This window comes from Rhea americana, unplaced genomic scaffold, assembly GCF_003343005.1.
Source record: "Rhea americana isolate MKP2758 unplaced genomic scaffold, rheAme1 scaffold_415, whole genome shotgun sequence".
In the NCBI taxonomy this organism is placed as follows: Eukaryota; Metazoa; Chordata; class Aves; order Rheiformes; family Rheidae; genus Rhea; species Rhea americana.
The window spans coordinates 281,485-297,839 of record NW_028186552.1 but is presented as its reverse complement, the minus strand read 5'-3'; the positions used below and the strand labels follow the sequence as shown (position 1 = coordinate 297,839).

The 16,355-nt window shown below is 39.0% G+C and overlaps 1 protein-coding gene across 1 annotated transcript in view; it reads right to left on the bottom strand.

Annotated features, from left to right (window-relative positions):
* Positions 1–16,355, bottom strand: part of LOC146590245 (low-density lipoprotein receptor-related protein 1B-like) — a gene marked incomplete at its 3' end in the record, with an annotated part of 297,172 nt that overhangs the window by 100,514 nt on the left and 180,303 nt on the right. Inside the window, exons 4-5 of the mRNA XM_085314919.1 lie at positions 2,456–2,575; positions 1,322–1,450 (exon numbers count right to left, since the gene is read on the bottom strand). Of these exons, the coding sequence (XP_085171045.1) occupies positions 1,322–1,450; positions 2,456–2,575 (249 nt within the window). The remainder of the gene's footprint in view (positions 1–1,321; positions 1,451–2,455; positions 2,576–16,355) is intronic.

The following is a 16,355-nucleotide window of genomic DNA, read 5'->3' as shown; positions in this document are numbered from 1 at the left end:
TGATCTTGATTCGTACTATTCCGCAGTGATTTCTCTGATTAATGACTAGTGATTCCCTGCTGCAAATATCAGAAAAGATGAAAATTGATGTAAAATAAATATGATGAGGTACTACAAAAGATGGAGGAGTTCTTCTCCATTAATGCTGAAGAGATTCATTTCACCAAGACCACCAAGACACTGACAGCTCTCTACAGCACTTGGCTGTTGCACAGCCTGCTGCATCCAAGAAAGGAAACTCAGACTCATTTCTCCTCCCTGTACTAGCACCACGAAAACTTCCTGGTGGAGAATTATGTTACTGATTGATTTTTTTTATGTAGTGGAGGAAGAAGCTTATTAAAATACTTTTATTTTGTATGGAATTTCTTCTATTACACTACTTATCTCAGTGATTTTGTTTTCAATCTATAGCTATGTTATGTGGATCAATACAAAGTTTGATAGAAACAATAACAAATCATATGCTTACTGGTGCTCAAGTCTGAGCATTTAGCAACGCTTTAGCAATGCCTTTTCTGGGAAGTAGCCTCAAAAAGCACAAGATTTTCAAATTTTATAATGGCAAACTACCGGCAGAAGGCTTAAAAAAGTCCCCAAACGCAGAAGACTAAATAAAAATGTAACAAATGTACACTTGGGTTTTACACTTGGGTATTGAATCATCAAGGATGTTGAACCATTTGAATAAGTAAGGCTTTTTTTTTTTTTTAAGAAAGGTTGTTAAGTCAATGTGCTGAGTAAGAAAATACTTTGCACAATATGGTTTCATTAAACACAATTCACTAATTCCCCCCAAATACCCAATTTATTATTGCTAATGACAATATGCATTAAGTAACAAAGAAAGCCTAGCATGAATATGTTAATAATGAAATTCACCTCTTGGGATATTTCAAGGACAAAGCAATCTCATGTCTTTTTTTATCCTAAGGGTACAATTACCACATGATAATTTCCTCTGCCTTGTCACCATCTCCGCTGTCTTAACACAATAAAGAGCTTATTTTGTTTGTGTGGGGAAAATCTTTGACTTAACTATAAAAAGGGAAATTGGTAACTGTTCTAATCTTGGCTGAACTGAGTAGTTCATATTAATTAATAATAACCATATAATAACTTTTAATAATGCTCTTACAGTATTTTCTCTTAGTATGTGCACATYGTTCTAGCGTTTTTAAGGGATCTTTTAACAAAGTGAGGGAAAGTCCTTCTCCTCTTAGTATACATTTCTATCTATCTTTTCACAAGTATCCTCTAGAAAGAACCAACACATACACACCAAAAGTTTTCATTAAGGCAAAAAGAGTTTAAAACTTACCGTTTTTGACTTTGCAAGATTTGTTATCAGGCTGAAGTACATAACCCTCCACACAGCTACAAGTGTAGGATCCATCTGTATTTGCACACACCTGGCTACAGCTTCCRTATGTATTACATTCATTCAAATCTAAAGGGATAGTAAGCAGAGTTTGTTTAAAGATAAAAGAAAGAAAAGAATAAGAGAATKCAACAAAAAATCAGAATTCTTAAAGTTTAGTTCATTAAGTCCTTAAGGTATGGTGCTTTGTCTTCTCCCCTTCTCAAACCTTGACCTTATTGCAGGTCTTGCCTGCAGAAACTAGTCTAGTAACCAAATAGAAGATTAAGAGTTTTCAGGTTTATTTGCTATTAATTTTGATAGAAAAAACTTTCATTTCTTCAATTAGTATCTAGTGTCTACATCATGTCAGGGACACATTTGGGCTCTTGTTTCTATTAGAGACCACTTTCACCTGCATTTAYAATTATCATGAACCATGAATGAAACAACATTTCAAGAGAGGGAATAATTGATTATCCTTCTCAATCTATTTATGCTGGAAATGTCTTACAGTTCCCTTTAAGGAACTGCCACAACTTCTACATTAAACCTTCAGTAAGTCAAAAACTTCCTCTAACAAATACAGAACTATTTTCTCAGCTAGGCTATATGGACATAATACTATAAAATCAACACATGCTATTTAACAGCAATCGAAAGCTTAAGTAACAAACTGATATCTTAAAAAGCTGCTGTTGAAATTACTTCCTCTGATATACTTTCAGTCACAAAACATGACAACTATAGATCAGAAGATCTTATAAAAAATTACATTTTGGAAGAATCTGGCCTAGCACTATTACATGGAAAGGGGAGCGACTGCAGTGGGCACATACCAATCTACTTATAGAAGAAGAAAAAAAAAACGAGAAACAAAATACCTGAATAGAGAATTAAAAATGTATGTATTTCAAAAATGGAAAAAGAAYACCGGACAAAGAGCACTGAGGAAGGGTAGATATATACAGTTTAATCAGCTGATCTCAGAAAGAATCTCCAGTCACGGAAGATTTCTACAGCTCCGTTATTATCCATCTGCAAGGAAGCACCAGGAAGCCTGGGTCTTAACTTCACAGCATATTTCTTATTTACCTCTGCAGCTTCTCCCATCACTGCTTGCTTCATATCCATCGTCACAGTAACACCTGGTGCYGTTCCTCGTAATGGCGCATTTGTATCGGCAATTCATCTGCTGGCATTTGGGTAGCAATTCTGTAAAGAACAACAATTAGAGCAAAATGTTATTAAATTTTCATTCGGATTGCACCTATATCACGAACTTCACACCTTTTATAAATATGTGCATGTCACAAGAAGGAAACAACATCACTAGCTATTTACACTAGTTGTTGCTGTTAGAAATGTATTATGACACATAATATGTGGTGAAAAGCTTGCTTTCAAAACTGCATCTGAGCAAGATAATGAAAAGAAATCAGCATCTACTTCTCTCCAAAGCTGCTCACAAGTTTATAGGTTAGATGTACTTTTGCTCTGCTTAGACCTCTGTTTTTTGCACATCACTCATTTTCAGTCAAAGCAATGATTTGGGRRAAAAAAAAGCAAACAAACCTCAAAAAGTTAGATTACAGTTATAAAAAACAGCCAAGGTTATAAGAAAGGTTTCAACATCTATGTCTTTCCTATTCCTCATATCAATTGATTTGCTGTCTTTCGAAAGCTTGTTTTGATTTACTGATACACATATAACCTTCACAGCAATCAATGGGAGCACGTTCTGGTACAATAATTTAATGTTGCACATGTAATGTTGGACAAACAGTGGACATAACATATGTCATTACTACTGAAGTCCTTCACAGAATCTATTGCTTAGATCCACACCATCAGCACAAGGCACGATGCTAATAGCCAGAAGGTATACTGCAGAAATATCCACTGCAATAATTTCTGGCAAGAATCAGCACAGAAGCAAACTAAAAWGTTCAGACAATTCTCAGCCTCAAGCTGGATGAAGTATATCAATTATTTTACCAATCAAAAAAAGAGTGTTTTAACGTACAAAAACATTTTTCCCTATAGAAAAATAAGAAAAGGATTGAGGAACACAGCTTAAAGGACTGAGCTAAAAATATTTTCCATCAGTCAAACCTATATGTGCATGGATCAGAAAATAACCTGTAAAGATTCTGCTATGGAGCTGTCTTAGAGTACATGGATATGTCCTACAGAAAAGGAGAAGCCTGTAGTTTCATATGTGGGCATGCTTAATTCATCTGATCATTTTTAATCAAGTTCTATTGGGGGGATAGAACGAAAATGACTATGAAGAAGAATCAGCATCAGCATCTGCGACGCGAGGTTTCAATTCTGGATTGTGTGCCTGTGTCAAAACTAAGGTGACATTTGGGGAGAAAAGTGGCTGTCACCAAAGCTACTGCTTCCTGTAAGGCAACTCGTACGAAAACACAGAGCTTTTCACACAATTAMGAGAGGACAGTCCCTAAAGTCCTACAATCAACACAACCTTCCAAGAACAAGTCACTTCCAAAACGCAAACAGGAAAATGTCCCTAAAGACAACTTCAAAGGGAACTGCACACCACGGTGCAGAACTGGAACCACGGTGGATTATATGGTATCTGCTAATTTAATTCTACTATCTGAGCAAAACTGACATATACATTTCATTTTCTAAGCAAACATGGATCAACGAACCTTTACAACCTATAATTTTCTCCCTCAAATATTTGTGTTATACGATACGGCCGGTACCTTTAACCGGACAGTAACTACTTAACTCAGAAACCGGATTTGGACTGTTTGCGCTGCGTCCGTAATGGACACAGAGAGCCAGCAGCTTAAACCGTAAGAGTGCGACCCGTTATGCAGCCCGCCGAGGCTCCCGGGGAGGCAGCAATGCGTTGGAAAATGACTAAAAATAACCCGCTTGCACCTTTGCTTCCATAGCACGTGCATTTCGTTGATTTTAAATTATTACAGTATCACGTGGACGGCTGTTAACGAGACCACCGCTGCATTTTCCTTACAGCAGGTACAACTGAAGTGCTCTGGACAGCTCACACATCTCATCCCTCATGCTTTCCACACTTTTTATTTTTCACACTGTCGTTCACAATTGCCTTGGTGTCCTCTTCCCACCTGCTACACTTCTATAAACTGCTGCTACTAGGAAGTATTACACTAACACTTCCTTCCCTTGTGCAATTCTTTACATCCACTTCCTTGTGACTACTGTCTGATCGTATGGATCAAGAAATGAACTAACTTCCKATCAGTTTTCTCAAAAAACATGTTTCACGGTTGGTTGTCAATAATGGTTTCCAAAGTATTTGGCCAACTTTGAGATAGTTAAAGCTGGAGCAGCGAGAAAACACAAAGTTTCTTCTCTCATTTTAACAAGAACCAGTTATGAAAAGAATCAATCCATYGCTTAGCTCAAATTTCACACTGAAACTACTTTTTCTCGTTGCCCTGGAGGGAGGTTGCTGGTCAGCCAGGCAGCAGGGCATCCTTCAAACACACCAGCAAAGCAGATGATCATATTATTCTGTCTTCCCTCTGTAAATTATCGGATGATCACAGTAGTAAGTTGTCTCCATCCAGATGCCTGTGAATAGCTTTCTTGTTGCCTGTGTAAGAGAGATCCTCATGCCCCAGAACATATATGCTCTATTGCCAATTTTTTGCTAAACTTGCCAGAGGAATTCACAAGCAGAGAAGCATAAAATAAAATAACAATGCTGAGAGTAAATAAATGTATTTTCTAATGCTTTTGTTTTCTTCACTTTAAGACATTAATCTTGAAAACTTTTGAGAAAAACAAATGGAGTCAGTTTGCCTCAGGGACTGTTTGAAGCGTGGAAGGATATGTGTGTTACGGAAGACAACGTCTGACAACCACTTATGGTTTGGTTAGGTTTGCAATGGACACCTCTTAGGAAGAGGTAAGGAGGCACAGAAAATTATGGAGTGCCAGACATGGGTATTTTCCATACTCCAGATAGGAAATTTAGAGAGATGAAAAGCAGGGACACTCATTTCTTGTGCTTCCTGCCTTGCTTTAGGAAATAAGCAAAATGATGCCCCCATTTTCATCTCCCTTTCTCAATGTGAGTTAATATACAACTTTCCACCTTCACCACAGCCACGGAAACCTCTGGATTTGTCAAAGCTTGGTATTTCTGCTGCAAGGCTTAAAGGAAGAAGCGGAACTGAGAGAAAGCAACATAAGAGAACTTTATAGAGACCCACAGTTCATGACACGGAGCTGCAAAGCAAGGTGTGACATTTGCAGGAATACAGGGTAGCAGAAGCAGCTGTGAGTGACTTCAGGTTGACGTATTTTCTCCAAGCTCAGGGAGTACCGACAACTCATCCAGTTCTGATTTAGATCAWTTTGTTCAGTGTTTTCTTTCCTTCATAAGAGATCTTCAGAGCAGCACTTTTCTCTTCCTTGTGTCCCATGAAAGAGCCTCCCTAACGTTGTTTGTCTATCACAAAAGCCACGCTGCTTCCTGAAATACCCCCGYGTCACCCTGCTTCCCGCCTGCCACGTTCCTCTGACTGCTAGGCATCTCATCCATCAGGAGAACAGCCAGCCAGGCAAAGACGCTGCTCATCTCATCTGCTCTGAAGTGATAATCCTTTCACGCTGGCTCAGAGGACTGCAAGCTTCTTGGACAACCTTCCAGCCCCTGCAGCATTTCACAGGAATAAAATTCCTCSTGTGTTCCTTCCCTGTTCAAGGAAATACATCGTTTATCATATAGTTTGTCCAATATGAAAGATATAAGGAACTGCTATCTTTTGAATGGCTTTTCAATTAAAGAATTAACCAATCGGTCCAGCTATGCTTTTTGTCACTTCCTCCTGAACTGGTAGGACGTTCGTAGTTCACTCGAGGTTCTCAAGCTTAGATGTTATGGCTATGCTTCTATTAAAAAGAAAAGCAATTAAGCTTGCAATTTTTAATACCATAAATTTTTCAGCTACCAGGAATTGTCGAACGCTAGAGCTGATTGAATAAGATGCCTCAGATAACTTTCCCTTTACTGAGAGGATGAAAGAGACTGAAGARGAAGTGCATCCGAAAGAAATGCATTTAACTGACATTATTTTTGAGCCACTCTGATGATGTGAGACCTTTTGGCTGTAGTGGGCACCCAATTATGCTTCATGAGCACATCACCTGTATTTCTCCTGTTTTGACTTTATTGTCTTAAGCAACAAGAATTCCAGCCTGAAGCAATGTTGGGTCTGAGCTTCAGATCAAAAGTACCCCTTGAAATTTCTGAGCAGGTCAACGGACCTGCTGAGAACATCTCTTTTACCTGACAGATAAAAACTTGGAAGAGAAGGTAAAAGTGAAGAGGTAATAAAAGAATTAAATGTCTTATTTCAGTTATATGAAAATAAATATTTTAAATAAACTAGTTTCTATTACTATTCTCGTATTCTACTATGTATGACATATTAGGCCTCTGAACAGAACTGAGCAAGGACTAACATTTTATAATGCAAGTTTATGAACAAATTCAAGTCTCAAATGAATGTTTTCCCTTAATGTGGAAAATGACAGAACGATCATTTATTTTTTTCTGGGAGACTGCCATAAAACCAACGGTATGCATAATCAGTTCTTTTCTTCTCCTTTCCTTCTTAAAAAAAACTGTAAAGTTACGAAGAAGCTTTGCATCTTCAAACAACRAAAAAGGAAAAATAAAGAAATTGGACATTTTGATTCTATTTCACTCAAAGTCTTAAAAAATCAAAAAGAGTAAAAAGAAAAAAAGTCCAATATTTTGTATGTCTGTAATATTTTATCTTTTCAAAGTGAAAAACATCTCCAATACTGCTCAGAAAACTTGACTGAAAAATCTTTAAAGGAAGAATGAATTTACTAAACAGGTCTACTTTCCTTAAATATCACCACTGTAGGAACACTATGCCATTCAAAGAGTATTCTAATGTCAAAATGCTAATTTTTAATTCACTTTTTATTATGACACAGGTAAAAGTAATGCTTTCAGAAGACACTTATTTTTTAAAACACAATTGGCAACCTTGGCAGTACCTTAGTAGTATGTTTTAAATGTGTGCTTATTCGTGTTTGATTACTCCGTTCCCTCTAGCAGACTTTGGATAACAACTAACATATTTTTCAAAAGAAAGATAAGACAGGAGAAGCTCTTCAGACTTGAGCCAAGCCTSTTTATAAACCTCCCTGAGCTGTCTGCAGGTATTTTAGGTACCGAGAATGAGACAAACTGATAAAAACACTCAATTACATCATCGCCCTCGTGCAAAGCGCTGCAAAAGTCTCTCCCTTCCCTCCTCAATCTGGAATTGAGGAATGAGGAATTTAGCATTGCAATTAACTCGGTATGAACGCAGATACAGGCACATCTGCAATAAATAAGAGCTGTACTGCTCTTTCTGTAAGGACGGGACACAGCAGAGAGCGCAGGCAGTTCTGCAGCGCTTGGCAGATTAGCGAGCGCTGATCACACAACGTTGATAAGCATCAGCCACACCGAGGGGGACTAAGTAAAAGAAATGAGGTGAAGTTTAATAGTTCAAAGTGCAAGATAGYGTGCTTCGGGAATAATAACACAGCTCCTGCTGTAAGGCCGGGACTCAGCAATTTGCAGCAGCGAAGGCTCCTTGGCGAACAGCCGATCRGAGTCCGACCGCGAGCCGCCAGCGTAGCCTTGCCCGGGAAGAAGGCAAGCACGGCGCTGGGAGCACCGGGGCGAGCATTTCRCACAGAGAAGGCGCTAATGTCAAGGCCCCAGACGCTCTTTACGGCTGCGCCTGCCCCGGTGGGCACCGGGAGGAAAAACTCGGGTTCGAATCGGGTCAGAGAACGGCTTCGGGGAGTATCAGTGGAGCGAGCTATAATCCGAGGGGAGAGGAGGAGGTCTCGCGTTGATTAGTGCTGCAGAATGAAAGCTAAGAGGAACTGTGACTGCTCTCCATGAATGTACCAGAGGATCAACACGAGGAAAGAGAGACTGTTCAAGCTAAAGGGCTGTTGGCAAAAATACAAATGGGCATAAATTACGCATTAATAAGTTTTGGCTGGAAATTAGAAGCAGGTTCTTCGCTATTACAGTAATCAGGTTCTGGAACTGTTCTTTGAATGGAAACAGCAGGGGCAGAAAATAAATAAATGTTTTTGACATGGGTCATGATAGATTTATGTAAGACAGTATGTGGCAAAGCCCTTGAGAAACCAGAAGCTGTGTTCAYGACCCAGGAGGTTCTTTCCACTACTATATTCCTAAAGTATCTGACTATCTTTTGCTATCGTTTTTCATTACAGAATTAAGACTAATTCTTTTTTTTTTCCTTCTCTCTGAAACATACCCAACAGAAAACTTAGGAGTTTATTACTGAACTAGTCTTCTAATTGCACTCTATACATATTCTTATATCTCTTAAATATTTGGATTCTTTTTGGCAGCTTTGTGTTTCATAAATTTACTTGATCTTATCACTGTGTTTTTCATTCAGTGTTTATGATTCAATATTCATAAAGTGATGTCTAGACTATTCTTATCACATATATGCTGTAAGCTTTATTTTTCTCTTCTGGTTCATTTTCCCAGTTTTTGAAGTACAATTTTTTTTACAGATTAGACTCTCTAATTTAATTTACCCTACGGGTTTTTTGTGGTTGTTGTTGTTTGTGTTAWATACAAGTAAAAGCTCTATAGTTTGCTTCTCTTGACAGCAAAGGGTAGATTGATTGATAGAATTCAATTGCTGGATTGAAATAATGCAGCATGTTGTTATCTTACGTTTGTTGGTCATTTTATTAGTTTTGACTATTGTACCATAAAAATATGACAAAAATATAATGATCTTTGTCACACACCTGGGCCCATAACTCTGTTACGGTAGATATACCACTAAGAAAGAGATATGGAAATCTGAGATCAGATTCATAACCTTATACTCTCGCTATGGGTGACCTCAGCCAAAGTTCAGCATAGAAGCTGAAGGAGTCAAATTTCATATAACGTGCAATATATGGCAGATGTGCCTCATTACACTCAGATGGGGAAAAAAATCCTTAGGCTAGGGAAAAAAAACAAGGTATCCTTCTGCCCTTAGACAAATGCTTAGATGAATATATCCTCCACCTATCTTGTGTTCCCTCGTTTCCCTTGGAAGCCCTAGTCCAGCTGCAGCCACATCCCAGATGCTTCCTAACTGGTAGTTAGGAGGCTTGGGAAAATGTAGGACTAACGTTGTATTTACCACCCACTTGAAATAAGAAACCCATTTAGAAAAATCAGCTAGAAGTTAGATTTGCTTTAAAGATTCTGGCATTCACAGTTAGGGTCTGCAAGCCAGCCTGCAGGTACCTAGCCCCAGAGATCAGACAGGTAGTGGGATTTCTATAGAGTGCAGAGAGTACCAGTAACCCAGAAAGACAACTGAAWACCCTGCATGCTGGGAAGGAACTGCCTGAACAATTTGAAACAGTATTATTATAAATAGTAAAATTTTACAATCAGAAGAAAAATAAAGATCTTGTTTAATGAAATCGTCAGTCTGTTCAAAACCAGAAGAGTCTTACTGTGATTATTGTTCAATGAAAAYGGACATGTCTTATGTCTTGCCGAGTATGTTCAGGTTGCTTGTGATTAACAAGGGAGTATTAGAAAATATCTTCTTTTTTTTTTATCATTTCCAATCTAATGAAATCAGAAAGAACAAGGAACGTTGCAAGAAGCCTTTACAGCAAAGCTTAGACAAGCAAACAAAATCTTCCAGATTCATACTCCAGTCACCACTCCTTTTCAGAATTGAACATATCCATCTTCAAAATATTATCTAACATGATCTCCCTCCAATGTTCGTAGATAAATTTATTTCTCAAGGATGTACTACTGAGATTTTTTTCCTGACTAAATCTTGACCTACAACAGTTGGCTGAGCTTCAAAACAATTTGTTTTATGTTATGTTCTTCAACCATAGCATCACAAAACACTTTAAAAGATGAGATCAGCAGGTAGTAGGCATGTAGTAAAATATTAGCTTCACTAGTGGAAATGGCTCATTATTTTGACCTTTTGCCACTTTAGTTATACCTTGGCTGCCATACACAAGCAAAAGCTAAAGAGAAGTTCACATGGAAAAATTTAAATGGGGTAAGTGATTTCATGGCTAAGGAGAACAGACTCATTTATCTGACTATTAATCTGGATATCTAATTTAGATCTAAAAGAATAGATATCCCTCATGTGAAAAGAACTCAGGCTCATTTAAAGTCGTATAAACTAACATGTAGTTTTAGGTACTTTCACAACATTGAACACACCCTGAAACAGTATCACTGAGTAACAAAGAACACTTATTAAATTAAGGGTACCAYGGACACTTGCATGAAGCCTGACAATCCTGAACATGTTCATTAATAATCCAGAAGTTCAAGCAATAATTAATATAGTTTGTGTATAGTGCAAAAGATTGGCAGAATGGACCAACCACAGGAGGAGCAGCAGCCACCCATGAGCAGGCCACCTGGGCTAGTGATCTGCACCGGTTCATATAAATWTAGAGTTAGCTCAAGATTTCTCAGCCTTATAAGTAAGTCAATAGCATTTCACTGCCTGATGAATGCTTGGAGAGGCCAAAGTTAATTTTTTGCCAGAGGCAGAACAGGCTCTGGAGTGAAAAAGGCTCAGCAGCATTTCAGGGAGGCAAAGGACACTAGGGTAGGTAGCCCCCTTGAGAGGGGGCAACAGAAAGTCTTTTGGGGATCCTACAGGTTCCCTCTTCCTTTTAAATATGTTCCAATGACTTTACTTCGCAGCAGCCTGAAAAATGCMCCAGGAAGGTGGAGAAGTTAAGTCCCTTGTGCAAAGGGCAGGTGCCAAGGGGAAGAGRGCAGAAGCGAGCCAGCGAGCCAGGGCAGAGCTGCCTCTTAGGTCCCTGGTCCGCAGGGGACGGTCCCCATCCCTCTGCCACGGCTCTTCGAGCCCTGCGCGTCCCCCCAGGAGGCACAGCCCTGCAGAGCGCTGCCGGGACGCAGCGGGCTCCACATCCTCGCACAGGAAATCTCCAGTTCTTCAGGTGAAGCGAACAGCGTGTCACCTTCRAGACTTCTGCACGAGTCAGCTATCTACTTAGACAATAATTACAGCCAGCTCGCACATCTTAATTCAACCAAAAGCAAAGTCACACATTCGGGGACAGGAAACATATGTYATATTCACCAAAAAAAAAGATGTAGCGACACTGAGAAAAAGCATTTAGATTTCCTAATTGACAGGCACCCAAGTGCAAGGTCTCACGCGACACCGTTACGTGGCATCGTACAAGGGCCGCTGTAAGACTCCGCGCAGTTCACCTTTGGAGCTTAGGGGAGAATTAACACAGAGACAGGACTGATATGGAATACTGGTGTAGGCCTTGTGTTGCTGTTTTTTAAAACTGAAAGAAATTGGAAGGTCTGCACATTGTAATGGACTGTGCAAGTGCTCCTCACGTGCTGCAGTGTGAAGTCAACCAGATTAAGTTTCAGACTTSTCTTTGAAAAAGTAAAATTGTACATTTTAGAAAAGTTAATACATAAACTTCCAGTCTGACAAAACAATGTCTTTCAGTTCTGCTTCTTAAATTTCACTTACTTTGCCCATCAAGTATCTCAATGACCTTGTTCATTTTCATAGTTATATGCTCAGCCTTATTTCACATTCTTCTGGTGCTAAATTTTAAGGGCTCAAACACACTACTGCTATATCTTTGGAGCATTCATTTTGCCATAATAATGCCTTATACTTTGGGCTTTTATATTTGTAAATATATATATATATATATATATATATATGCACACACATATATAGACAGCAAAGACAGGCATTTACTGTCTGCATTTTAAAGTCAACGTCTCACTTGCAGTAATCATAGTCATTCTTTTAAACAAAACAAAGCAAAGAAAACCCAAGCTCAAACTACTTAACAAGTCTCAGAGTTCTCTGGAAACATTAATTTATAATTAAAGACCCACAACGTTCTGTTGTAATAGTTAACCACTAACTAATTAGTGTACGATCACCTAGAAACGGTGACGCACACTCCCATGTGTGACTCCACTTCTCCCTTCCCGCCACCGGATAACAATGACCTCTAAGCAGAAACCAGTGGTTGTTATTGCAGTTTTATGTTTATGATTTCCAGCTCTATTTAACGTGAAGCTAGATCGCAGTATGTCACTGTCACTGCTCAATGCCCATCCTAAAATAGTCTCTCGCAGATGACTGATACATCTGACCTCCCCATGCAGATCTTCCCACACAAAACCAATTGTGTTAAAGTCCATTTACATTAAGCAATAGTAAATTTATATGAATTTGTTATACAACATCATATAAAGCATGATTTAATAGAAGTCTTTTGTTAAAATGTGCTTTGCTACCAAAATTGCACCATATATCTTGTTRTAGTCCAGAAAGCAATTCTGATGAAAGTTTCCTATGAACTTAAGGGAAATATTTATATTTTGAAGTATTATTTTTTGAGATGTCACGAAGTAGAATGAAAATCTTTTTAATTAAGTCTCAAAACTTCTTTTCTAACATCTCATTAGTGAAGACTCCTGACTGTGACCATTGTTGCCAAGTTAATTTCTGTTGCCATTTTACGTTGATCAGAGTTTTATCATCAAGTATACCTGAACATTGCTCTGAAGTTTTTTTTAAGTGAAGTTTTAATTACAAAGAAATTATGGGAGGCCCCCCTCACCATCAGCCTTTCCTCCACATTTTGGGAACCCAAAASAGCAGCTACAAAGCAATGTTTCTGGAGCAATTCTGAATAATTTGATGCAAAGAGCACCACTTGTACCCAACTGATTTAGATGAAATGGCTAACWAAGTAAACTAGAAAGTAGTAATTCCTATCTGACACTTAAATAACGGCAACTGATAACATGTACTACAGCCACAAACCCAAATCATCACACATGTTCGTAATTCATCCAGCCTCAGTCAATTTTCTCGTACAAAATGCTCTAGCTGAAATTCTTAACACTGCAATTTTCAGTACTGTGGATGTTATCTATATATAATGAAATCAATAGAAAATGTTTCATTTATTCCTAGGGCTGCTAGGTTTGGATCTTACACCATTTCTAGAGACATTAACATTTAATCCATTCAGCAAGTTGAAAGAAAAAAAAWTTTTTTTGATGTTTTCTACAACGTGGAAGCCCCATTCGAGGTCACTGTAAGTCATACCAATCTTCTGAGGTTTAGCTGTGCCTCACCTTTGCCCACATTACAGAARCAACATCATTAATGGTCACAAATGCCTACTGATTCCTCCCAAATCATGCAAAGTTAATTGTGTGCTGCTCCTTGACACATCTTTCGCCTTTTTGCCATCACTGATCACTAAATCCCTTTTGATCACGTGGGGTGAGATGCAGGCAGACAGTAGTTTATATTATTCTACAGGGAGACAATTTATAAAAACTRATCTATATGGATAACAATAATGTGCCCTGAAGACTGTATTACACATTTATGCTATGAGGCACTTAGTTTGCTTGTTTGGCTTGATACTCAGCTTAAGAAAAAAAAATTAAACATCCATTAAGCAATACCATTCTAGGAAGAGTGACTTTTACTACTATTTMCCTATGATGCACTGGCTTCTAACTYTGCGACCAAGTTCCATCAGTGAATAAACTTTGTGCAGATGAAATGTCACGTAAGTCAATAACAAGGATTGGAAAAAAACTCAGTACAGTTGGTGTTCAATGTTAAGTCAGAAATGGAAAAACTACCTATGTTGAGGATTTATATTATCCCAGCTTCTTCTACAGCCATGTATCTTTAAACAACAGTGGAGCTCAAGAGCTCTGGGTTCAAGCACCACAAATGCATGTCCAGCTCATATTTCATCATGTATTAAATCTGGACCACAGCTGATATTCTGCTCTCAGCTCCTACTTCACCCTTCTATCTTCCCTGTAAACCGCTGATTAGTCTCTCAGAAATATGAATAATGTACAAAATATTTTAAAACATCAAGCCTTCGTTACGCACCACATCTGTAAGATGGTTAGAGACCACAGACTGCTGAGAAAGGATGCTAGAGGCAAGCGCTGCCTCTCACTAGGAGTGCGGCCGCCTCGGGAGAAGATGCGCGCTGGCCAGTKAACTCACTGCTGCCAGGAAATGGGACTGCAGGGTGTCTCTGTCAGACCAACTTCTGCACGAACACAGCAGGCTGGGGAAGCTCCTGGTTCATTTTCTCATCCCTCAACACCATAGGGGGCACAAGATTYGCATTCAGGTTTTGGCCCCTGCGTCCCTGAAGGGACTGAGCTCCAGCGTTGGACACGAGCTTCACAGACGTCAGGGAGGACCACGCATGGTCCCACAGTGCTCTGTGGAGCATTAGAGCTGTACATGCTGAAGCCCTTACATCATCTGACAACACAAGCATGGAATTTGTGTATTTATATGAATTTGTATATCCAAATGTCCAGTTCATGGCCTAGTAMGTTGACATTCCCTATTGTGGCCTCCATCTGCAGTGCCATGCTCTTCTGGAGCATGCCCAGGTGTTTCCGTTCTCTTCTGGAGTAATCATTTGTAGAGCTAAAAGACCACTTTAGCCTCCATCGTTAGTCTGTGCCCTCAGCGAATGCTGCAAATCTAACAGTGCAATAAAGCTGGGAATGATGTGGGAGTGCTAAACATTGTAGAGAGGCTGAAGGATTATTACCTTTCTTCTCCTGATATTGGGGGGGCGGGAGGGAGGGGAGGACCAGGAAAAAGCTAGCATCTGTATTTACTTTGCTCAGTTCCCAGTTATGTGGAAAAAACATAATTAAATCATTTTGAAATCATAAAATACACCTATAATAGCTTTTTCCAACGTGCAATTTCATGCCTCTTCATGGAAGTAGTACCTCAGAAATTGCTTCTCTTCATGAATACAACTTCACTTGACAGATAAAATCCTCAAAAATTGCCAAGCAGAAACCTCAAGCTCACGAGGCAGCACCTTCCTGGAAGCTCAGCCAAGGATTTGGAATCAATTACACAAGGGGATTGAATAACAGCCCATTCCAGAGCACCAAGCGAGCAACTCAGGAACTGGTCAGTTTTTTTATATGTAGAACTAAACCTACTGAAAGGTAAGAGAAATGACTTTAAGTAAGAAGAAAATTAAAACTGRTACCAAGGAAAAATTTTACTGGACATGTACAATTCTTGTTCAATAGTTACTGTTGCCTGGCAAACATTTAGACATATATCATTTGGAACTGTGCAGGGGTTTGGAAGAAGTGATATATTCTTTCAAAAGCAACATTTACAGTCTTTACCAGCAGAGGAGTCTAGTTATTTAAATTTCTCTCACTGCAGCAAGCAAGGTCACATTGCAAGGGGCTTCTGGAAGGAGTCTTTGCCCCATTGGAGGTGCATAACTCATGACGAAGTCAACCTAGAGTTGCATCTGGCTGATGGTGACCAGAAAGGCTCACTATTGCCAATTTTCAAAATACTCCCAGTGTTTACATTATTTTCTTAACAGCTTATTTACTGCAGTGTTACAAGCCTGTGAGTCTTGCCTCACACACAGATGTTAGTATGCAGAAACGAAGATGCTCAGAAGAGCATCTGTGCTGCTTTTGAAAATGTGAACCTTCAAACCCCAACGYCCACAAGCCCACCGTACTTTGCACTTACTCTGCTGATGTTTGGGATGTGACCCATCATTATTCTATGTTTGATGTTTTGTCATCACCTCCCCTTCTATCCAGCTACGATTATATATCTGTACTGTTTCTGAAAGTGCTAAATTGACTTAAAACACCAGCTGAAAACATTAAATTAGCAGTAATATTGTAAAGTATGGTAACATTTCCTGCCATTTTATTATGACTCATCTTTCTTCATCACTTTCCTTATATTTTACCCCACTAACGAGTCTTTAGCCTTTAGCCCTTGGCAATGAGTAATTGATTCAGTGTTGCTGG